We start from the raw sequence: 25,580 nt of genomic DNA, 5'->3' as shown, positions 1-25,580 counted from the left end.
TATAGAAATATGTCTCGGGCAGCCCGGGTGGCTCAGTGGTTTAGCACCGCCTTCAGCCCAGGGCCTGATCCTGGAGACCCAGGATCAAGTCCCACATTGGGCTCCCTGCATGGAGCCTGCTTCTCCCTCTGCCTGTGTCTGTGCCTCTCTGGGTGTGTGTGTGAGTGCCTCTCATGAATAAATAAATAAAATATTAAAAAAAAAGAAATACATCCCATAATCCACCACTCATTAGAGACCACACTTAAATTTTTGGTGCCTTTTAATTGTCTTTTTTCATTTTCCCATTTATGTAAATAGATGTTTTGAGGTTATTGATATAAGAGAAAGCAACCTGTGAGGGTTTGTATGATTCTGAAATTTCTCTCCATTCCAAGGATTACATTTTTGTCTTGAAGAAGGTAATTTATCCTGATTTATCCTGACTTTTTATTGGTGGATTTAAACGATCATGCCTGGGGAGAAGAGCATTTACTGCAGTTATTTGGAAGATGTCTGCAACCTTCTCCCTTCTCTCAGGACTTCTGGGGCATGCCTTGGCTGCCTCTCTGACGTCTGTTTCTGATAAGTGAGTTTCAGTCTCTAGCAGCTCTGGGGAGTTTTGTCGGCAGAAACCTGGTGAGATCATTTTGCTTTCCGCTGAGTTTCCTTTCTCTGTTTTTTTGGACTGTTCTGATGAGCATGACCCCGGAGCATTCCGTAATACCTCTGTTCCCTTAGGAACTATTGGCCTACTCCCTGGTTTTATCTCTGCCTGCACAAAAGCTCCATGTCGCTGGAAAGGAAAAAAACAAAGTTGACATTAACCAGGGCACACTAGTTGCTGGAAGATGCAGCTGTGAACTCAGTTCATGTGTTAGTTCAAGTTCTGGCGAGGCAGGCACTTATTTCTCTGCCACATCACTGACGGTCACCTTAGTCTAAAACTGAAGACAGCAGCATAATAATTATTAGTGAAACTTTTAAATCAATGATAAAATAGGGTGTGCCAGAAAATAAACGAAGAGGGAAAAGCAGAAAATCAAAAAAGCAGCATCTTATCTCTCATTCTCAACATTTCTATCAATCAGCTGGGTTGTATAAGACTATTCTTATCAAATTTCATTTCTTACTCTATAGGTTGCCATGGATACAATAGCAACTACAGTTCACAGACCTAAGGATTTGTGATTATATCCCAAATGTCAGTTAGTTTCTTTTTTATTTATTTTTATTTTTTATTTTGTCAATTAGTTTCAATGAAAGAATTAAAGTGAAAAATGTGAAAACAGACATCTGCAGTTGGGGAAAAAAAAAATCCAGCAACTATTAGATTTATGTTTGGCTTAATCTTAGATGCATTTCCCTGCCACACCCACATGAGCATATCCAACAGTTTATAAAACTGCTTTGATATTACCTTAAGTGAATGATTGTAATAATTGAAACCAAACTCCAAAGACTGTGATCCAAAATTATGATATCATTTCTTAATTTTACCTATGTCGTTGAGACTTTATCCCCCTAACAACCATGTTAGTTTGTTGAAATAGACCTCTAGAAAGATGGCTATGACCTGGAAAGGCTTAATGTACTACCATAAATCTGTCCCAGCCTAAAGTATTAAATAATTGATTCTGAAGACTCTCACCTTTCCCCGGATGGGCTCATTGGGAATTTTCCTAGCATCATATTGATGTAAAAAAGAGATGTGTTCTATAAAATTCTTTTGAAGTTCTGCTGATACATCAGGAGAGGCAAGTGGAACTGAGGAAAAAGATTTTGTGAAGTCAGGGCAAAAATTAGATTTGTATATGAAAATGTAATCAATATTCAGAATCATGCTTTATCAAAAATTCTAATAAAACTAAATTTTTAAAAGTATGGGTAAATATAATGGATACATCATCCTTTCTCCATGAAAAGAACCAAAGGAAAACAATTGAATTAGCCCCATATATGGAAATAACTAGTAATTTCTAAAACTAATATTAATGCAACAATGGCTTCAAAAGTATGTTAGATAGGTCTCTTGCATAGATACCAACCAAAATCTTAGGAAAGATATAAGTATAATTCATTTGTCAACCTATTATTCACTACTAGAAAGGTTGTGACAAATTTATGCATAAGGTGCTCCCAAATGGCACTAATAGAATGAACTGGAAGACTCCAGGGCTGCTGTAGTTGTAGTTGAACATGTGATTCTTTTCAGTTCTCATTTACAGACATTCTGAAAATTTGCAAGACTATTAAACCTTTAAAAAATCACTTTTAAATAATCTTTCAAGCTAGGTGATGGGTATATAGGGATTCATTCTATTGGTTCTTCTCTGTTTCACATTTTTAATGACTTTTAAAACTCACTTTATTTTTACTTTTAACTTGCAAGGTTATGTTAGCATTTTTTCCCTGCTATCAGGGAAAAAAAGATTGCCATTTCATATCATGTAATATACAAATACTTAAAGACTCATCATTCCTGCCAGTAAAATTAGTTTATATCAATGTCTGAATATTGAATTGAATTCATGAACACTTAATAAGTATGTATTTACTAGCATATTTCTCCTTATATATTCTCCCTAACTGATAACATATTTTTGAATTCTAATTGAGATCATTTACTCAAAATGCATTTTCTATGTAATGATTACCTTTTTAAAGGATTTGCTAATGCACAAAAGAACAGCAGGTGCCAAAGATTTACTAAAAATGAATGGGCAACTGACATTGAGAAAAATCTAACCATAACTTATACATATTTTTTCTACCATTTGAGAAAAGACTAACTGGGTTTTGGGTGAATGTCATTGTCCAGCTCACAGAACATTAGTGTTTTTAGAAACATGGTTTGATAGATTCTTGAATAAAATCAAACAGCTCTAAATTCGGTCATTAATCTGATGGAGTTAATGGAGTAACAGAAGCATGCACTTTGGGATAAGATAGACATGTTTTCAAATTCTAGCCCTACCACATTTCCTAGTGGTGTGACTTTGGACAAATCACTTAATTTCATTGAGATTCAATTTCCTCCTCTCTAAAATGGGGATAATGATTTGCTTTGAGAATTGAAAGATGCTGGGATCAAATTAGAGAGGGTCTTTAAAACTAGGCAAGGGGCCAGGTCTTTTGTATCCTAATGAAAGGGAAAACTGTAGAAGAGAGAAGAGGCATGAATCTGAGGAACTATCGACTGTGAGAAACCCAAAGACTTTAGTGGACTGGTGTGAAGGGTTAGTGTCAGTGTGGGCTGGAGGGTAGGAGGGTCAGATATGGCCAAGAGAGAATAGGTGGGGGAGAGGTTTTAAATCTCCTCCTGACAGCCTCTGCCCACACATTGCCTTGGGAAGATTATTGCTTGCCTCAGGGGCAAGAAACTGGCAGCAACTGGCTAGCCATCTGTTGTTAACTTAGTAACTTTCAAACAGCACAGAAGTCCCTCTAGAGTAGGGAACTGGTGAAAATGGGTGCATGCTGCCCCCTTGGGCATTTGCTCTGCTACCATTCCCCCAGCAACCATTCGTGCTGGTAGATTGAAAATATCAAGAGATTGTCTTTTCTTATGATGCCTCTTTTTAAGAGTTTAAAGTGGAGAGGAGGGATGGTGTTCTGACTAGAGGACTGGCCTAGGACAGTGACAGCAGATGGAAATGGTCAAGGTCAGTTTATGGGGTCTGACACTCTCCAGCCTGACCCTCATTTTCTTTTATTTAAATTGACTGAGAGGCACAAAAGCCAGACCCTCGTCCTTACATTTTCCCCCCACAGGGCTGTTGATTCCTCTTGGGGAACATAACCTAAGATACTGTTAAAAAAGACATTGTAAAGAAAGACAACAAAATTTAAAACATATACTATGTGAAGCATAATAATTAGAACTGGTACTCCAAGAATTTAACGTAAGCATAATACCCTGAAAGACACAGAAGGCATTTTTAATATGAAGCAAGAAGAGGCCATTAAAAAAGAATCACATAAATGTCAGAAATCAAACAAAATATAATAGCTGAATTGAAAAAGATGAGATAAACAAAAAGACTCATGAATGAGACAGACTGAGAAACTCCCAAAAGGCAGCAATAAAGGATAAAGAAATTAAAATATAATAGAAAAGCTAAAAGACATGGATGGTAGAATTTAGGAGACCTAGATAAAGAAACAGAGGGAAGGAAATAGCTGAAGAAATAGTGATGGGGTGCCTGAGTGGCTCATTTGGTGGAGCACATGACTTTTGATCTCATGGTCATGAGTTCAAGCCCCATGTTGGGTGTAGAGCCTACTTAAAAGGAAAAAAACAAGGAAAGAATGATGATAAATATCCAAGAATTAGACAAAGATCAAAGACCTCAGATTGAAAGGGCTCACAGATTACCACGTAGGGTGGCAGGTCCAGGAATAAGATGAGGCAAGTGAAACTCATGCTTACAGTTTAAGGAGGCATTTACATAGGGAGTGAGTGCCTCCTTGTTTTGCATCCTGAGTCACTCTCTTGCCTCACTCTCCTCCCTATCCTGCAGGGTATGTAAGGGAAAACCCACATCTGAGACACTTTATAGAGAAATTTAAGGTCATCTGGGGCAAAGAAAATTCTAAATGCTAGCTTTTTTTTTTTTAACTTAATAAAGTCTTTTTTTTTTTTAAGATTTTATTTATTCATGAGAGACACAGAGAGAGAGAGAGAGAGAGAGAGGCAGAGACACAGGCAGAGAGAAGCAGGTTCCATGCAGAAAGCCTGAAATGGGATCCCAGGACCTCAGGATTTCGCTCTGAGCCAAAGGCAGATGCTCAACTGCTGAGCCACCCAGGTGTCCCTTTAAATGCTTTCAAAAAGAGAAGGTAATGGGTATCCCTGGGTGGTTCAGTGGTTTAGCACCTGCCTTTGGCCCAGGGCATGATCCTAGAGTCCCGGGATCAAGTTCTGCGTGGGACTCCTGGCATGGAGCCTGCTTCTCCCCTGTCTGTGTCTCTGCCTCTTTCTCTCTCTCTATGTCTATCATGAATAAAGAAATAAAATATTTTTTTTAAAAAAAAGAGAGAGAGAATGTAGGTTACTTACAAAGGAGGAAAAAGCAGATTTATATCAAAATCCACAGCAACAACATTATAAATGCAAGGAAGAAAATATAGGAGAATGTTTTTGTGACTTTAAGGTAGACAAACTCTCCATAAACACCCAATGCACAATCCATAGGTGAAAAGTTGATAAACTTGTTTACATTAATGTTTAGGACTCCTGTTCAATGAAGTGTCTGTGCCACAGACAAAGATAATAGTGAGATTGTGAGGAGACATTTTTAACCTGAAAACTAAAAGGGATAGGACATTAGTAGGAACAGTGGAGTAAGAACCTGTGAAAAGTGCTCCTCTGTAATAATGATGAGAACACTTGGAAAAAAATAATCAAAATCAACTTTTTCAGAACTCTGGAAATTAACCAAAAGCTTACAACAATCCAAGGGACATTTATTCAAGAAAAATGGCTTAATCTCAGAAGTGAAAGCAAACTTTGTGGCATTTTAATTTGCCCAGTTTTCATGTCTCTCTCCCCACACCTGTACAGAATCCTTCAAAACCAACAGCCCTGCAATTACAGTGAAACTGTATTTAAAAATTAAGGGCTTAAGGAATAAATTTTCATTTATAATATTCAATCTGTGATATTAATTTAAATCATAAGTAACTATAAATAACTCTTTCTATATACCAAGCCCCCCTTTCCACATTAAAAATCTTATGCTGAAACATATTACTCTCAAAAGATTAATAATTGGGCTTCCTGCAGACTTGATGTAACAGTAGGATCCAGGAGACAATGGAATGATATCTTCCAAATGTAAAAGGTAAATAACTATGAGCCCAGAATTCTATACCCAGCTCTACTTTCATTCATTTGAGTGAGGGCAATTTAAAGACATTTTCAGACAAAATATAAGAGTTGGCTACTCCTAAACTCTCATGGGGAGAACAATTTAAGGACACTGTGGTAGTCTATGACAGTAGTGGACCTAGTTTATTGGTCTCCCACTATTCATCTGTGCACAGTCCCCTCCTTGTGAATGTGGGGTGGCTTTGTGATTAGCTTTAACCAACAAGATGTGGAAAAAGTAACACTCTGCCAGTTCCAGGCATAAACCTTGATAAAACCTTTCAGTTTGTGTTTCTGCATTTTGGGGAGCCCTGAGATGCTACCTAAGAAGTTCAGCAACCCTATTGGAAAGCCCACATGGAGGGACCACATGTTGACCACATGTCATTCCAGCCTCCCAGTCAAGTCCAGTCTTCAGGTGATCTGCCAAGTGAATGTAGCCACACAAGTGCCCACCACCAAGACCAGCCAAAGAACTGCCCGGCTGAGCCCAGCCCAAATTACAGAATCAAGAGCAAATAAAATGATGGTTGTTTAAGCAACTAGATTTTGGGATGATTTGTTATGCAATTAAGAAACAGAAATGTGGGCAGCTCAGGTGGCTCAGCGGTTTAGCACTGCCTTCTGCCCAGAGCCTGATCCTGGAGACCTGGGGTCGAGTCTCACGTCGGGCTCCCTGCATGGAGCCTGCTTGTGTCTCTGCCTCTCTTTCTCTCTCTCTGTTTCTCATGAATAAATAAATAAATAATCTGAAAGAAAGAAAGAAAGAAAGAAAGAAGAAAGAAAGAAAGAAAAGAAACAGAAATGTGCAGCCTGGGTGGCTCAGCAGTTTTGTGCCACCTTCAGCCCAGGGCAATCTTGTAGTCCTGGGATTGATTCCCGTGTCAGGCTCTCTGCATGGATCCTGCTTCTCCCCCTGCCTGTGTCTCTGCCTGTGTCTCTGTCTCTCTCTCTTTCTCTCTCCATGTCTCTCATGAATAAATAAATAAAATCTTAAAAAAATAAAAAGAAACAAATACTTCAGAAGTCAATTAAATCAATTAAAATATTTTTAAAATAGTGATCTAGAACCTCCCAGAATCTCAAAAATAATAACTTAAAAAAAAACCCACTTCTTTATAGGGAAGAATAAAGGGAAAGAAAACAAATCTGAGCTATTAGAGAAATTCCTTACCCGGACATTATATCTATTAAAATTAGACATAACTACCATATTCATTTATTCAAGTATATGAGACTTTTAAAGAGGGCCATAGTAGTGAAGAACATCTAAGTAGGAAAACATCAAAGAAGATATTCAAGTCGTTAGTGGTTTTTCTACTTCAGAATTTAAATAGAACCCAAAGTAATTACTTAAAAGAAGCCTTGTTACACGAGGATTACAAAACATAAAGCAAAGCCTATGAAGAATGTTTGAAATCCACTCTCTGTTTCTTGGAAACTTGATCTAATTAAAATAGAAATTTTCTAAGCAAGGATACGCCAAACAAGTTGGGGTCCAGCCATCTATATTTTATCAACAAAGCAAGGATTTATTCAAACACACAACTTGATCCTTGTATTGGTGGGAATTCAGCAACTTTTACTTTGGGAAGTTTTCTTAACTGTTTGGGTCTACTTAAAAAACATTCATCAATCATATTTTTCTATCAGCCACTCCATTCTTCTAAATAGTATTTATTTTGATCTTATAGAGAAGTATTATTAATGAAAAAGATAATGTTATAAATTTTCAAAATATAGTGAAAAAGCTTGAACATAACTCTAGAAAGAAATCATTAAGCTACATCTTGGTGCAAAAGCAGAACACAAACTAAAATCCACTTTAGAAAATTATTTTTGGGGCAGTCCCAGTGGCTCAGCAGTTTAGCGCCGCCTTTGGCCCAGGCCCTGATCCTGGGGACCCGGGATCAAGCCCCATATTGGGCTCCCTGCATGGAGCCTGCTTCTCCCTCTGCCTGTGTCTCTGCCTCTGTGTGTGTGTGTGTGTGTGTGTGTGTGTCATGAATAAATAAGTAAAATCTTAAAAAAATATATTTTTGATGATAATCGATTTTTTTGATAATCTGATTTTGCAATTCAAAACAAAAGCATTAAAATATCAGGTTGTTGATAAAGAGTCAAAGTTTTGTTTAAGTATGACGTTCCTCACAAATTAGATCAGCCTTTCAATTTATAAAGTTTTATTATATAAAACCCAAAGTGAACACTTATTCTTGTAGTGATTCAGATATGATGGAGCACAGCCATTTGTTGAAGTGACTATGGATGGAAGCCAGGAAATTGGGTGGTGGTACAAGAATAAAGGGCACTTTCATTATCAGCACAAGATGACATTGCTGAAATGCCAAAGACCAGGCGTAATTAAGTGGGCTGATGGAACAGAATGACCAGGAGATGACTTTTAATTGGTATGATGCATGTTTACATACACATTTTCTATATCTGTATGTATATGCACTCACATATGTATATATATATATATATACACATATAAATATATACACATATATGTAAAATCTGGAATATACATATTTTTAAATGTTACACTAAAATATTTTTTAAATTCTTTTCACTAGTATCCAAGCACTATTCAAACTGTGAATAAATTTCAGGTGTATATTGTGATGTGTTTTAGTTTAAATTACATTATGTCTTTAATCTGTTGAATAATATGTAATTATTAAACTAATCAATAAATTTTTTGTTGAGTCTGGGCATCATCTGAGACACAACAATGACTTTGGCAATGAGGAACACCAATAAAAGAACAGAGAGACAGAGGCAGAGAGAGGAGGAGGTGGAGCAGGAGGAGGGTTGGGTGAAGGGGGAGGGAAGGTGAGGAAGGAAAAAGTGAGACTTCTACACCTGGTTTCCAATGCTAAATTCCAATTAAACACCTAATGTAATACAATACAATAATTAATAATAGAAATAGTTTCCATTTGTTGTCTACTATGTACTAAGCACTGTGGTAGACACTTTACATATTTCTTATTTCTCCTAATAATCCTCCTAAGTAGGGATTATTATTCCCACTTCTTGAATTGAGTGAATAAAATGATGAAATTTAAGTAATGAGCCTAGGAGCAAACCACTATTAAATGCTAAACCAATATTAAATTCTAAGGTGAGCGAATATTGATGGTGATAAGGTGACCATGATTTCCAGTTAAACATAACAATTCCAACATGTGCATTTCCTCCCGTTCCATCCCAAAACACTAGTTCAATGATAGTAAAGATGTTAAAAAGCTTAAATCTTTAGGAAAAAAGGGAACAAATGAGAGCAAAGCTAGTAACAAATTTGGAAACTGGAAAGCAGATGGTTAAATGGCAAATGAACTTGAGTAGACCACAAAAAAACTGGAAGATAAGTGCTTGTGGGGATGGGGTAGGGTCCCACCCAGTAAGGCTCAGAAAATGGAGGCATCTGACACCTCTGGGGCAGGGAGCATGGGACAAGGAGAACCTGCCAATAGGGGACTATTTGAGAAATTCCAGACTTTTTGTTCCCTGATCCAGATAGAGGTTTGGAAGACTCCACTCTGGGAAAACCGACTGGTTCAATAGAACAGACTTATAGGGATTGATCTGGGTGGGGCAGGGGGGCGTGTGTCTCTCTATGAAATGGCTGGGCCTTGCCTGGTCATCCTAGAACAAAACCTAGCTCTCTGCTCTTATCCTCTACTATGTCCCATGGTAGAAGTAGAAGCTACTACTCCTTATGAGAAAGAACTGGGATCTGACTGGTTACTTACCCAAAAAATTAAAGAATCATAGAGAATTATATATACTAAACTTAGATACTTTATTTTAACCAGTTCATTCACCAAATTTTTATTGGAATGCCAATGCATTTCCTTTGTGGAAGTATCCATGGATTGGAATTGCACTTTGTGTTTCTTGTGCAAACCACACCCCTAATGTATCCTTCCTAGTTTGTTTCTTTAAAACAGAATGGAAACTTAAAGACATATTTGAAATAAAATGAATGCAGAAACCTTTAAGATTTAAGAAATTCACTCCACCTCCTCTTTTATAGTGATTTTGTCCACACCTAATTACCACTTTTAAAAATTAATAATATTTTAGGGCACCTGGGTGTTTCAGTTGGTTAAGCATCTAACTCTTGATTTCAGCTCAGGTCATGTTCCCAGGGTCATGAGATCAAACCCTGTATCTACTTGTCCCTATCCCTCTGCCTCTCCCCCTGCTCACCTTCTCTGTATCTGTCTCTATCTCTCTCAACTAAGTAAGTAAATAAATAAAATCTTTAAAAAAAAAAAGTTAGTGACCTTTTGGCAAGTCTTTCCAAAGTATTTGACTTTGAATGTATTATAGAAACTCTCTTAGTACTCAGATTTTAATTTACAAGAATATGTAAATTATGGAAATACAGTAATAAGTACACAGGCATAAATTGGTTTGGAAATAACCATGACTGTCAGAAAACATTCTCTACCTCCTTGGCCTAAGTTACATGCCACTCTTGAAATGGCCCTATCATGATATCATGAGCAACAGGAGATAGAGTCCATAGATTAAATGGGCCCATGTAGGCCATGGTGAGAAATTTCAAATTGATTCTACACACAATGAGAAGTAACTCATCTAATAGAGGAATGCAGTATCATTTGTGTTTTTAAAAGATCCTTCTAACAATGGTGTGGAAAACATATTTTGAAGGAGAAAGAGAGGAAGCAGGGTAACAGGAGCTGTACAACACTAGTAAAAAGATTTGGAGTCTATTTTGGAGATGGAGTGTCAAGATTTGCTGATGGATTGGATATAGAGGGCAGGGAGTTTTGGAATGGTTTCTAGGTGATCAAAACTTAAGGGGATTAGAAGTGGCATTTATGGAAAAGACGTAAACCAGCAGGGGATATGTTTGAATGGCAGAGATGAACTGTTCTATCCCAGCCATGTTGGGTTTGAAAGGACATTAACTATCCAAGCAAAGATTGTTAGGTAGGTGGCTGGATAGGAGTTTGAAGTTCAGCAAAGAGGATAGGGCTACAGAGATAAATTGGTTCCTTTGACTTCAACCTTAAACTTCTATTCTTTGTTTCATCTACTTTGAGTAGTTTTTCTTGAGTACTCAAGTTAAATAAAGATATTAGCACCTTTCTCTTCTACTTCCCATCTTCTGTCAACTGTGCTTTTCTTGTTAAGGCTAGTGAAATAATTCTGTTCTGTAACAACATTTAAAATTTCCATACTGTGTCAAGATAATGCTAAAAGCTGAAAACTATGAAATAGCATTTACAATATAATTATATGCGTTTTATTCATTTAAGGGCCAAATATCGTTCTAGGACTACATTTCTTTCTCACCAGGGTCCAAAGCCTGGTGCTGCTTGAAAAAGACTGGTTCTAGTATTTCTGTTAAATCCTCTTTTGCAAGTAAAAAAAATTTTCCCTTGGAAACTTTAAAGACATTAACTCCATTGTGTTTTTGTATCGGTGCTGCTTAATTCCATACTGATTCCTGTTTTTTAGATAGTGACATTTTTCTTTCTCTTTATGGAAACTTATAGAACCTTCTTTTTATAATTGTAGCTTTGCAATTTTATAATGGTGTATAGGTTGTATCTTTTATCCCTTCATACTTGGAAGTGCTCAGGAGGCTCCATTAATGCCTCTCTTTTATATTGGGAAACGTTCTTATTATTCCAGAGGCTGTGTAGAGCACTGGTTTTTATTACAGGTAGATTGAGTTCAAATATCAGTTATTTGCTCTGTAGCCTTGAGCAAATTATTTAAACTCCATGCTTGCTTTCTTATGTGAAAAATGAGAGTATTAATAACATTACCATACTAATATATTCCTTAGAGTTGGTATGAGAATTGAATAAGTAAATATTTAGGAAGTTCCATAAAGTGCCCAGCAAATAGTATGTGCTCAATAAATGTTTTGTTGATAACTATCTGCACTTTCAATTTTATTCTTTGCTCTTCTAGAGCTTCAGAAAAGTTGGACCTCCCAGATGGATTCTCCACTTTGCTTTTATTCTCTTACACTTTTTAGGTTTTTTTTTTTTTGTCGTTGTTGCTTTATATTCCGTGATGTTTCCTTAACTTTAACCGCCATACATTAAAAAAGATAATTTGGCATAATTGTAATCTTTGGCTGTCCATTCATAAACTAAGAATAGGACAAGAGATCAACTTGAATTACAAAAAAAGTAACTGGTGTGGTAGTTGACTATCTGGCCGGGACATTGGACTCAACTAGTTTTAATGTTGGCATAGAGTAGTGTTCCTGACTGGGGTGGGTTTTTTGTTTTTGTTTTTTTAAGATTATATTTATTTATGAGAGACACAGAAAGAGAGGCAGAGACACAGGCAGAGGGAGGAGAAGCAGGCTCCATGCAGGGAGCCGGGTGTGGGACTCGATTCCGGGAATCTGGGATCAGGCCCTGAGCCAAAGGTAGACGCCCAACCGCTGAGCCACTCAGGCATCCCTGGGGTGGTTTTTTAAAGACAGACTTTCAGGTTGCCCTTTGGATTCTCCCCTTGGATTCATTCATGCCTTCTGCTTTGCCTGCTGTCTGAGCCTCCAGCTACTTTGGGGTTTTGTCAGGCAGACTGGCTCTTTGCTGCTTTTCCCTCTGTCTTTTCTAGGCTCTTGCTTCTTTGCTTGCTAATCCACCACAAGTTTTCATTCCTTTCCACATTACAGGAAATTCTTCTTTCCACTCTCTTCATCTTTATGGGTTGATGGTTTTACTATCACTTAATAGAGTCTTGGGAGGAGGGGCATTTAGATGTCTGTGTTCAGTCTACCATCCGGAATCGGAAGCGCGAACATCATTACCTTTCTGAAGAAGAGACCATGTTACAGTTTATCTAACCGTCCTCTCCATTAACTCCTGCCCTTGAGGTGGAAATCATGCTGACTATGACCATTTTCTAATGTTCTGATCTTCAATCTACCCCCCTACCCTTGTATCCTTAACTAGACTGGCCAGATCACAGAGGCCTGAAGGTTCAAATTAAGTAAGGGACTGTTGAATGATAAAAGTAACCCTTTGTTTCCTTGTGTACCATTCAGTGGACATACTGTCATGTTCAGAAAATTATGTGAAGTTTAGCTTATGAACTTTTACATGGAATGATGACCAGGGTGGGTACTCGGTAAATACATTTTTGTTTTGACTTGATTGTGCTCTTCTTTAAGACTTAACTAAATAGATCTAATAATGTTTTAATAGTCCATGTAACATTGGTTTGTGGGATACCAGTTATGTGAAATACTCTCCTAGAAAAAGGATGAGGTGGTTAATAAGTGGGGAAAACATAATATTCTTTATTCCTCGTCTTGGAATGCATTATGCTTGTGCTTACAGTAAGAGTTTTAAGAGTTCTGTGGCTTAAATCTGTTTAACTTTATAAATTCAGTTTTTACAAATCTCATTTGACCACTTCCCAATTTTTTTGAGCAGCGTCTATAAACATAAGGAACTAATGTCCCTCAGAGTACACTTAGAAAAATACTGCCGTATAGTATTGCCTACAATTGTAGTAGTTACACTTTTTAAAATTTGGTGGCAGTAATGAGCAGAATGCTACTAGATTGCATGACTTGGAGGCTGTTATCAATGATCAAGCCAATTTTTATTGTGTTGCAGTAAATACATTTGGAAATAAGCTGTCCACCAAGAAGGGATAAAGAACAAACTTGTCAAGGGCTGCATTTGCTGTATGTATATTTTCAACTCCTATAGAGAGGTAATTTTCTCAGGAGGTACCAGTATATCTAATCCATCTTAATTTGATAGCAGTAACCTGAGAAAATGCGAAGGAGGTTTTATCACAGCTAACCTTACCTATTCCACAAGACGCCTTTTGCAGCTTGCTGTGTTTGACTGGCAAAACCAATGGACATGTTGGTTTTTGAAAGTCACTCCTCTGGGTGCTCGTAGTGTCATAAGATGGTTGGAAGGGATGTTCCAGTCCTTTACCATGTGACCACCAGTCACCCTTTATGGGGAAAAAATTGGAAACACAAAATTGGATACTGTAGGACATTTTCATGAGCTGCTTGATGACTGTAAATGTTCAATAAGCTGATTCAATGTTATTGGATATTCTAGTATAAAATGGAATTCTGAAATCTAGGAATAGTTTTACAAAGACTGAATTTTTAAAAGGTGCTTAAAAGTGAATTATCACATATTTTTAGCTAAAATATAGCTGCTAAATTCTTAAACTACTTTCCATCAACAGATGGAGTGGTAAAAATCAACCAAGTACTTATAGTTCTATGTTTTGTACTACCATTGTATTTATATATATGTATACACATGTGTATATATATATATGGCTTGATTTAATCTAAAAAATCAGGTTCTATACTTTCAGGTAAATATAAATAATGTATTATCATCTAAGATGGTGGTTTTCATAGTTTTCAGTCTATGATCTACACCATGAAATATTTTGTCATGCAAAAAGACACAATGTATACACATACATAAAATGAAAAGTTTCACAAGACAGTGTTTATTCTTACTCCATTAAGTGCACTTGACTATTTTTCTATTTTATCCTTTATCTCTTCTATTCCATTTCACAATGCTAGTTGCAACCCACATTGCTTTATAACCCACTAGTGCCTCAGTTTGAAAAACTTTGTTCTTAGGAAAGATATCTCCAATGTTACAGAATTTTGAGTAGTGAAACCTGACTTAAGGACCCAGGCAAGGGAGAATTGATATACTCTCCATTAGCACATATTAGAATCTGATCTCTCAGAAGTTGTGAAAACAGCGAGGGAAACTTACTCAATTCTAAGTAAGCATTTTTTAAAAATCTGGATCATCAGGTAGACCTAAGACCTTGGGAAGGGGCAACTGTGACACCTAGAAGTTCCTGGATATTATTAAGACAATGAAGGTAACTTTGGGTATAATCTAACATCTCCTTTGGACTTTGAGGAGGGAAATCAGGCTTCTAAAAATCAACCATGATATTGTAGCCAGAAACTTGAAAAATATGATTCAAGGGGGATGAAGACTAGATTACATAAGTAAAACGCTGACAGTGCAATTGAAGCTATAGGGGTAAGAAAAGTAAGAAGGCATTTGAAGACATCTGACTCCACAGGGAGTCAGCTCCCAAAGTGGCTTACCTTCTAAAAAGACAGGCATGTATAAAAGAAGTGTACAATGTCAAATTAAAAAAAATAATTTCATGGAGTCACCTTGTCAGGAGATTGTCAAGAAGCTTAGAAGAAATTCATGAAATATGCCAAAGGCAGCAAAAATAGGGTTTTCTGGGAGAAAAAATTCTATCAAGAAATCACAGAAAGGCTAAAAATTTGGAGAAGAGTTATACAATTTAGAGCTGAAAGAGCTACTCAACTTTAGGTTCTTCGTTAAGGGAAATTATCTTCAAACTGAAAAAAGACAGGATGAACATGAACCTAAGAGGGAACTAACTGAGCCCTGACTAATTGAGGAGAGAGTTAGACCTCACTTGTCAACTTGAAATGAGTGCCAGTCTTCAGGCCAATGGCAAATTGAAACCTGGGGTACTAAATACGTTTGCAGCGATCGAAGAAATTTAGGAACTAGGGAATTTTGGAGAATAGGAGAGATGGGCTAATACCTCATTTTTTTCAGAATGAGCTGAAAGGTGAATTACAAAAACTAAGACTACTTGATGTCGATCCTGGGAATTCTAGAACAGATTACTAAACAGATGGTGTCTTCTCACTATCTGGCTGAAAATAGTCACATCTAGCTGTTGTCAGAATGCCTGCTTCTTGCAGGCCTCCTCCACTGCACGGTTATGAGTTCTTATTATGCCCCAAGGTCTCAGATTTACAGGCCTTTTCTCACTTACCCTCACCACGAATCTGCAAGTAGATAGATACACCCACTTCACAGATGAGAAAACTGCTGAGAAATTAACTGTCCCAGTCAGAGCCCTGCCCCCATCTGTGCAAGCCTCATTCCGTGCTACATGGCTTTATCAAATCTGCTGTAGAATGAAAGCCAGATAAGCACAAACCTACTGAATTTATTTCAGAAGTAACAATAAAGAGATTTTAGGTATCATGAGAAAGATCTTTTATGAAAAGGTTTTAAGGAGTACACTGTGTATTATCTTCTCTTGTTGATCAGAAAACTTATTTTGCCAACACCCAAGTTACTGGCTAAGTGACTCTGGGATGAGCAAACTGCTAGGAAATGCCCGGCAGCATTCAATTATTTCTTGAACAAAAGTTGTCTGAAAAGCAGAGGTATCAATTCATCTCTCAAGATTTCTTATGAGAGATCCCTGGGTGGCTCGGTGGTTTGGCGCCTGCCTTGGGCTCAGGGCCGGATCCGGGAGTCCTGGGATCGAGTCCCACATCGGGGTCCCTGCATGGAGCCTTCTTCTCCCTCTGCCTGTGTCTCTGCCTCTCTCTCTCTCTCTGTCTCTCATGAATAAATAAATGAAATCTTAAAAAAAAAAAAAAAAAAAAAGGTTTCTTGTGGATTCAGAATTTTACCAAAATGGTCTCTTGAGTTTCACAAAACATAAAGGAAATAATGAACAATGTTTTTCCTCACGTGTGACTGATAACTTTTAAGTCCTCAGAGTTAGTGGAAGTATTCTGATTAGTGTTGTAAATTGGATGAAGCTTCGCTTGGGCGGAATGAAATCCCACAGTTCAAAAAATGCTGTTTTTATGTGTTCTATTTCTGGATAGTCTGCCCTTTGCCTGAAGAGTCTGGTTTGTTCCTGGAAGAGTGAGGATGTATATGGGTCTGTGCACATGTGCGTGCCATTTTGGTCCAAGCATGTGCTCATAAAAGATTATAAGATTAAAGACATAGGTGGAAACTTGTTTTTCCTTCACCTCATGCTGAAGGGAAAATCGAAGAAAAATTTATTGTGCTGTCCACCATCACTTGAAGTGGATTGTGAGGGGTTGACATGAGTTATGTATGATGAAATAAGCCAAACAGGGAAAAGTTGTACTGTGACTGCTTTTGTCTAGGCTTCAGGGATCAGCCTACCTCTTACAGAATGTGGAAGGGTTTTTGCCTGAACAGATAGTTGCTCTCAGTTCAAAACTTTGGACTCAGAGAAAGCAGGAGATCTTCCCTTCCAGCCCAAGGCTAGTTTTCTTTCCTGCTTCAGGGTAACAGTCATTGGAGCTCCATAGTATGGACACATCTGGAGATTCCTGAAGAAGAGGCTCCCATTACCCCTCACCCCTGGAAGACCTCATGGCCATTATACTGTGAACCCCTTAGCTGCATTTGGAAACCACTGTGAGACAGTCTTTGTGATACTTCTGCTATCTCTAAGCCTTCGGAAATGCATTAGGAGACATTCATTAGTTTTCATTCTTTGGGAAATTAGGGAGAGTCTTGGGAGAAGTAGTAAAAGCACTTGGGGCATCCTGGAGAAGACAGTTAAGAGAATGCAAGAGGTTGGTGGGTAGAAGTCCACAGCAGCCTGGCAAAGATGGCTGCTGCAGGCCCTGGCCATCTGTGGGACACAAAATCATACTTCAGGGATCCCCAGGGAAATACGGACTTTCAACACCTTACAGAGAATCATGGTTTAGTAGAGCTCAATGGCTTTAAACATTGAAGTGTTATGGGAAACACTAGAGTTACATTGTATCTATGCTCATCTCTATTTTGCTAAGGATACCAGGAATGCTGAAAATACCTCTTTTTGAGCAACTCATAATGTTCCTGATAACAGTTATTCCTAAATTGTGCTCTGTGGAATGCTAGCCCTGTGGCATATTAAATAAGGTGTTATATAAAAGAGGTTTCCAAAGTTAAATAAATTTGGGAAATATTGAGATAAGTTAAATAAGTTTATCACAGGATTTCTTAGCACCTTTACATACAAATGTGATTTGTGAAGTTTTAATATCTAAATATATAGCTTTTCCAAAATGTATCTGACTTTGGAATGTTATTTTATTGAGCACATAGGCAGGGGCAATGCTCTGAAACATACACTTTGGAACATAATGATCTAGTATAATCTCTTTTAAAATACCAATATTTAAACACACAGGACCACCAAACTGTTGTGACTGGAGGTGACTGAGCTACAGCTCCTTTTTACTTTTTCTGGCACCCCCAATTTTATGGCTCCAGGTAGAACCGTGTAAGTGATTGTCTCATTTAAACATCTTGTAAATAAGAAAAATCAACCAATCTGGTGTTAGGTTCTTAAGATATTATCTTAGCAAAATACATAAGAGAGCAAATATGTTACTTTAAATATTAGGTAACTTTATTTTCTTCACTCATGCATTAAAGCTAGCACTATTGGGATCCCTGGGTGGCGCAGCGGTTTGGCGCTGGCCTTTGGCCCAGGGCGTGATCATGGAGACCCCGGATCGAATCCCACATCAGGTTCCCGGTGCATGGAGCCTGCCTTCTCCCTCTGCCTGTGTCTCTGCCTCTCTTTTTCTGTGACTATCATAAAAAAAAAAAAAAAAAAAAAAAAAGCTAGCACTATTATACAGTTAATTTTTCAAAACAACCAACCTAAAACTTTAAGAAGAAACTTGTCATCTTAAATAAAGGAACAAACGGTACAGATATGCGAAATGAGTATTCTTTATTAATCCTCGGGTACATGGAAATGAGTACACTTAAGATTGTTTTTGTTTTTTAAATATGAACAATACCTTCACTCCATGCCCCAAACAGATACACTCTTAACTCTGATGCATCTTCAGTCTTTCTTTGTACCTCCTCACTCCTATCTACCAGCAGCCTCTCTTCCCTATTCTCTTACTTCATCTCAAACTCTTAAAGGTCTCTGACTCATTTAGCTTTTAGCACCAATAAACAAGGATCCTACTGCTACTATGTCGCCCCACCTCAACAGCAGCTCCTAACATTTTCTCAAGACACCTATAAACTAGGAATACGAGAAAATTAGTTGATTAGTTTTTGAGATTTTTTTTTACATTTTGCATCTCCATTCTCAAACCCACTTCTTTTCCTTAGTATCTCCAAGATAAGGATGGGTTCAATTAATAGTTAGGTTTTAATTCAGCCCGGAATTAGAGCTCAGCAGAGAGAGTCATTCATTAACTTTTGTAAGAAACATGGGAACTTCACAAACCTGGATTTATGGACCAGACTTATTTCCCCAGTGAAGGCTTGGACTATCAATTTCTTTTAAATCTCAAATAATTGCCTGTTTATAAAACAAAATAGCCTTAAAAGTGCCCACATCAGGTTTTACTACATGACATTAAAGCATATTTGAGGGACATCTGGATGGCTCAATGGTTTAGCACCTGCCTTCGGCCCAGGGCGTGATCCTGGAGTCCTGGGATTGAGTCCCATATTGGGCTCCCTGCATGGAGCCTGCTTCTCCCTCTGCCTGTGTCTCTGCCTCTCTCTCTCTCTGTCTTTCATGAATAAATAAATAAAATCTGAAAGCATATTTGACTGCATTAATTCCTGCCCAAAGAAGAACTCCCATTCACACACAGTGCCCTGGTATGCTATCTCTTTTATGACAAGAACATTGGATGTTACCCATATGAAAGCAGGTCGCTAAAAGCAATCTCCATTTAAATGTTAAGTTAAATCACAACCACACATAAATTTATAGGACAAAAGAAATTTTGCCACTGAGATTAAACATTTTGGGAAGAGGACATTAGTCAGAATTATCTGGGTGGGCCCAAGGTAATCACACCAGTCCTTAGAAAAGGAATGCAGGAGAGTCAGAGATTTGAGGATGGCAAGCTGCTGGCTTTGAAGAGGAAGGCGCCACAAGCCAAGGTAGGCAGGCAGCGTCTAGAAGCTGGAAAAGACAAGGAACTGGATTTTCCCTTACATTCTGCAGAAGGAAACCAGCCTTGCTAATAGGCAATGAATGATTTTGGATTCATGAGCTCAAGAAATGTGGAGAATAAATTGGTGTGGCTATAAGTTACTCTTTAAATTTGTAACATCAGGAATAGGAAGCTAATAGAATAAATTATACCTCAACAAACCTAACTTTAAAGAAATAAGATTAAAAAAATAAAGGAACAAGATAATGAAATATATTTAGTATGATAGTGAATAAAAGTGCAGTTTGACTAAACCAACCATCCTGGGTCAGAATCATAATTGTGACATTTGCTTACTATGTAATCTCAGATATGTTCATTTATTTTGCGGTACGTTACCATCTGTAAAATATTCTAATACTACCTCCTAGAAACTGTTGTACAGATTAAAGGATATAATTTATATAAAACACTTAGCTCATCCCTAGTACTTCATATATTTTAAATAAATGGTAGCTATTATTTTACAGAGAGTACCATGGGAAATTTTTATATTAGAATATGTGACACAAATACAATATTATAGATTTCTTCAGTATCTGCCAAGCACTACTGAGTGGCTATAATCTGACCCAATCTAGAAAAATGATTATTTGGATTGTTTGTATGCAGTGGTTATCTGGGACAGTAGTGTCAGGTTACTGCTTTTAAGTATTGGATTATAAAAAGTTGTAGTCTGAGATATGTCATATCCTTTACATAGTCTGTGACCAAATTATCCTGCAGACCAGCTTCTGAATCTAAATCTGTATTTGTATATAAGAAACATCCATCCAACCTGCTTTTCTGGCCCTTTTTTGGGATCTATGTAGGGAACTGGTTCATTAAGTGTTCTTGCATTTGTATGAATGAATTTCGCATAATATACACGTCCTCTCCCAACACATGGTTTTGAATGTTGTATACTTTTTCCAGGTTTGCTGTCATGTTTGATTTCTTCTTTTTTTTCAGCTACATACACTATACCAGCATCTTCTATTTTATGCTCTCTGAAAAATAGAATAGTAAATTTATTTAATGAGCATTTCAGGACTGTCATAATTGTATAAAACAAAATTTAAATATATTTCAAGTATCAGTCAAGACAATTTAGGCTTTGTTAATAATTATAAGAGACTTGTGCTATTAAAATATGGAAGGATATCTTCTCATTTTAAGTCATTTAAAAGATAAAAGGATTTGTGTTAATAATGATTATTCATAATGATATACCACTGCAGTGTACAGACTTTCATTTGCTGAAGTAAAGAAAGAGTAGTGATTTGATCATGGTTATGGATCCTGTTCGTAGGGTTTATTCACATAGCTAAGTTTCATGCTAATCTGAACTCATGTTTTTTAAAAGTTACTTAGGGTGTGCCTAGGTGGCTTCGTTAGTTGAGTGACTGACTCGATTTCAGATCATGAGCTGGAAGTCTAGGGATCAAGCCAGAAGTCAGGCTCTATGCTCAGCAGAAAGTCTGCTTGAGCTCTCTCCCTGTCTATCCCCCTGCTCACATAAACACACTTTCTCTCTAAAATAAATGAGTGAATCTTTTTTTTTTAAAGATTTTATCTATTTATTCATGAGACACACACAGAGAGAGAGAGGGGCAGGGACACAGGCAGAGGGAGAAGCAGGCTCCATGCAGGGAGCCCAATGTGGGACTCGAACCTGGGTCTCCAGGATCACTCCCTGGGCTGAAGGCGGCGCTAAGCCACTGAGCCACCTGGGCTGCCCTAAATGAATGAATCTTAAAGACAAAAAAGTTAGTAAATTCAGTTACCAGGACAAGTATGGCTATTTAATTTTAAAAGTTCACTTGGCAAACTAATAAAAGCTACCAAATGACCACTATTATTTACCTTTTTAGGAAAAGACCACTGTGTCGGTCTGAGAATAATCAATTCAATCTCATCACTTTGGCTTTTAATAACTAAACTGGTACAAAAATGAACATTATTGATTTTGTTAATGTTAAAAAATGTTTAGAAAGAATTTATGGAAATTTTCTCCTTTTAAATAAAGAGTGATAGACATTATAAAAGGCAGTGTTTCAAAATCTTACAAAAAAAATCTTACATACTTGGAAAATAAAGAAAAATAGATGAATGTGAATATTTTTACATAGAAGCTTTTATTTTTTACTTAAAATGTTTAAAAGATTTTTTATTTACTTATTCATGACAGAGAGAGAGAGAGGGGCACAGACACAGGCAGAGGGAGAAGCAGGCTCCATGCAGGGAGCCAGATGCAAGACTCCATCTGGGACCCCAGGATCACACCTGGAGCAGAAGGCAGACGCTCAACCACTGAGCCACCCAGGCGTCCCTAACATGGAAGCTTTTAAAATTAAAGCCCTGAGCCATAGAAGGTGAGTAAATAAGATTCCAAATTTATATAGAAAGTGAGTAGTTCTGCTTAATCTTGGCCCTTAAAACATAACCCCTACATTACTTCAAACCAAAGCCAGGTCCATCTTTTCTATCATGTCATTTTTTGCTGAAAACCCCCAAATGGTTTTGTGTTGCATTTACAGTGAATACTGCTTCCTTATCACACTGAGGCCACCTGACCCAGCTCCAGCTAATCTCTTCAAATGCACTGAGACCTCCCTCCCTGCACTTCCCCAGACAGCACATGTGCTTTCAGTTTCCCAGACACACCAGTTTTTCCCTTCAGGGCATTTACACACACTGTCCCCTCTGCCTGGGCAGCTCTTCCCCAGCTCCCTGCATGGGCTGGTCCATTATCATTTAGGTCTCAGCTTAAAAGCTGTTTCCTCAAAAGCTTTTCCTAGATTTCCCCCCTTCTTTTCCCATGTGGTCTCTATTTGAGCACTTTCTTTCCTAACACCACGATTTATAATTTATGTACCTAGTTTTTGGTTTGTTTTTGGTAAGCACTACAAATACCCTCTACTAGTCAGTACGCTCCATGAAGGTGAAGACTGTGTTTCTTTCATCATTATGTAGCCCCCCCCCCCGCCCCCGTCTCAGGGAAGTGTCCTGTTCCTCACAGGTCAATGGACTCCCATGACAATATTCAATATTTGCATATTTCTCCTGATTCTGCTGGGATTGTTTTTTAGTCTGGCCTAGGAGAGCTGTATACTCCCAGTACACCTACAAACAACATTCAACACCCTTGGATTCTGGTTTCCTGCATCCCAACCAGAACTGCTCTCTGTAAAAGGTTTGGAAAAACTGATTACTGGTCAAGTGTGAATAACTTCTAAGGCTTTTTCTACTACCTTTCCAGAGACATAAGTGTTTATTTAAAGGTCATGATCGATTTATTATAGACTTCTGACATCAGTTTTTTCCATCTGCCTTTTATGGTTGTAACTCAGCAATGCCTTTGTACTGGCGTCAGGTCCTTGAAGAAGGGACTGTGGCTATACGCTTGCATACATACGTATGCATTCGTTCAATTAAGTATTTGGGGTGTGAGCAGCTACAGATTAACACATAAATGTGAACTATATGATTCTATAGAAATTTCTTACCAGAAGGAAACACAAAAACACTAATGGGCAGTGAAGACTTGACCTGGGTCTGACTTGACCTGGGTTGGAATCCCAACTCTGTCATTTAGTATCTGAGCCTTGGTTTCCTCCTTTGCATGTTAGGGCAAGAATGCTATTGAGAGATGTGACAATAACGTTGAATAATTCATTCTTTCAACAGGTATTTATTGACTAAGGTGCCTGGTGCTGCTCAAAGCACTGAGGAAACAGGAGTGATAAAACACAAATTCCTGCCCTCGCAGAGCTCACATTCTAAGGAGGGAAGGCAGATGAGAAATCAAATAATAAGTAAAACATACAGTCTTGGATGGTGTTAAGTGCTAAGGACAACAATAAAGCAGGGAATGGGAAAAAGGAATGCATGTATGTGGGAGAGAGGCTGCATTTTTAGACAGGGTGGAGGCTGCATTATGAAGGTGGCAACTGAAAAAAGGAAAGAGGGGAGCGGCTAAGAGGATATCTGAGGAAGCGCATTCTAGCAGAGTGAACTGTAACTGCCCAAGCATTGCAACAGAAGCACCTGTCCTTAGGTGCTTCTCAAAGAGTGGCCCTGGAAGTAGCTGCACTGGCATCAATTGTTACTTGTTAGAAGCACAAATTCCCTGGCCCCATCCCAACCTGAGGCAGATTCCCAGGAAACTGTTTCAACCAGCTCTTCAGGTGATTCTTATGTATGTTATGAACAATTTGTTCTACAAAAACACAGGCTTTGGAGGCAGATACCCCTGGCCACCTTATATTTAGCTGTAACACCTTGATCTATAGTTCTCAAAATTTAGGATACATCAGAATCACCTGGAGGCTTGTTAAAACTCAGATTATTGTGCTCAACTCCAAATTTCTGATTCAGTTTATCTGTGGTGAGGAGCCTGCAAGAATATGCATTTTTTTTTTAAAGATTTTATTTGTTTATTCATGAGAGACACAGAGAGAGAGGCAGAGAAAACAGGCAGAGGGAGAAGCAGGCTCCATGCAGGGAGTCCTATGTGGGACTCCATCCCAGGTCTCCAGGATCATGCCCTGGGATGAAGGCAGGCGCTAAACCGCTGAACCACCCAGGGATCCCCAGAATATGCATTTCTAATAAGTTGTCAGGTGATGTTGGATGGGGGTGGGGTGGCACACTTTGAGAATTACTGTTAAGGATGGAGGCCTGTGCACTGGAGCAGAGTGGAGCCCCAGGGCAAGCAGCTGTGGTAAGGCCAGATAGAGGAGGAGGAGCAGTTGTGAAAATCCCACAGGCCTTTGTAAGGACCTTAGCTCTCACTCTGCAATGGCCCATAGAGGAGTGATCTAACTCAAACTTGGCAAAAAAATAAAAAAAATAAATAAATAAATAAAAAAGAAGACCACTCAGACATTGAGGCGAGTGGAGCAGTCCAGACTGTTACAACACCCAGGCAAGAGAGGCTGGTTGTTGGGCAAGGGTGGGGTCGATAGTGGAATTCTGGATATATTTTAAAGGTACAGCCTACAGAATTTGCTAATAATCGAAGTGTGGGGTGTGAGAAGCAGCGGATGATCCCGTGGTATCTGAATGTCGGGCCAGGCGATGCATGTAAAGTGCCTGACATACAGTGGGTGCCCCGTAAACAGGGTGTTTAAAAAAGCACGGGGACGCCTGGGGGGCTCAGGGCGTGACCCCGGGGTGCTGGGATCAAGTCCCGCACCCGGCTCCCCAGGGAGCCTGCTTCTCCCTCTGCCTCTCTCTCTGGGTCTCTCACGAATAAACAAACAGAACTGGAGTAAAGAAAGAGTAGTGATTTGATCATGGTTATGGATCCTGTTCGTAGCGTTTATGCACATAGCTAAGTTTCATGCTAATCTGAGCTTTTTAAAAAGCTACTTAGGGGGTGCCTAGGTGGCTTCGGTAGTTGAGCGACTGACCCTTGATTTCAGATCATGACCTGGAGGTCAAGCCAGAAGTCGGGCTCTATGCTCAGCAAACAGAAAATCTTAAAAAAAATAAAATAACAACAACCCAAAATAAGTGTTCGGGTGAGCGCTCAACTACTGGCTGCAGGATGGCCTGGGCCGCCCCTCGGGTCTCACTTCACCCTCCCCGAAGGAGGGAACTATTTTTCACAAGGGGAAATAGAGGACCAAGCCCCAGCACTTACGGCTGCTCGTCCTCCTTCCGCTCCATGGGCTCCCCCGGCCCGACCCGAGGCGGCGGGAAGACGAGGGACCAGGCCCCCCGGAGAGGGACGCGCGCGTTGCTAAGCGACGGCGGCTCCCGGCGCGCGGCCTGGGGGCGGAGCCAGGGCGCGCAGGCGCAGTCGCAGTCGCGCGGCGGGGGCGGGGCCGCGGGCGAGAGGATCGGGGCGGCCTCCCCGGAGCCGCGCGGGGCTGGAGGCTGCGCGGCTGCGCTGGGCCTTTCCGGTCGGGCCGG

The 25,580-nt window shown here is 38.9% G+C and overlaps 1 protein-coding gene across 2 annotated transcripts; it reads right to left on the bottom strand.

Moving 5' to 3' along the window:
• Positions 1-253: 253 nt before the first annotated feature.
• On the bottom strand, positions 254-25,440 carry C5H2orf73 (chromosome 5 C2orf73 homolog). Of its 2 annotated transcripts, XM_041755465.1 has the most exons (5): positions 25,309-25,405; positions 20,458-20,668; positions 13,684-13,837; positions 1,631-1,746; positions 254-775 (listed from the first exon to the last, which is right to left on the bottom strand). In XM_041755465.1, the coding sequence occupies exons 1-5, from the start codon at positions 25,332-25,334 to the stop codon at positions 407-409; spliced, it is 876 nt and encodes a 291-aa protein (XP_041611399.1). In that variant the 5' UTR covers positions 25,335-25,405; the 3' UTR covers positions 254-406. The 2 variants fall into 2 exon arrangements, 1 of the variants encoding a protein (XP_041611399.1); XR_005987831.1 differs by lacking the exons at positions 1,631-1,746; positions 20,458-20,668 and having other exon boundaries at positions 639-775; positions 25,309-25,440.
• Positions 25,441-25,580: the final 140 nt, after the last annotated feature.

This window comes from Vulpes lagopus, chromosome 5 (assembly GCF_018345385.1).
Source record: "Vulpes lagopus strain Blue_001 chromosome 5, ASM1834538v1, whole genome shotgun sequence".
In the NCBI taxonomy this organism is placed as follows: Eukaryota; Metazoa; Chordata; class Mammalia; order Carnivora; family Canidae; genus Vulpes; species Vulpes lagopus.
Note: the sequence above shows the minus strand (reverse complement) of the source record. Positions and strands in the feature narration are given on the sequence as shown.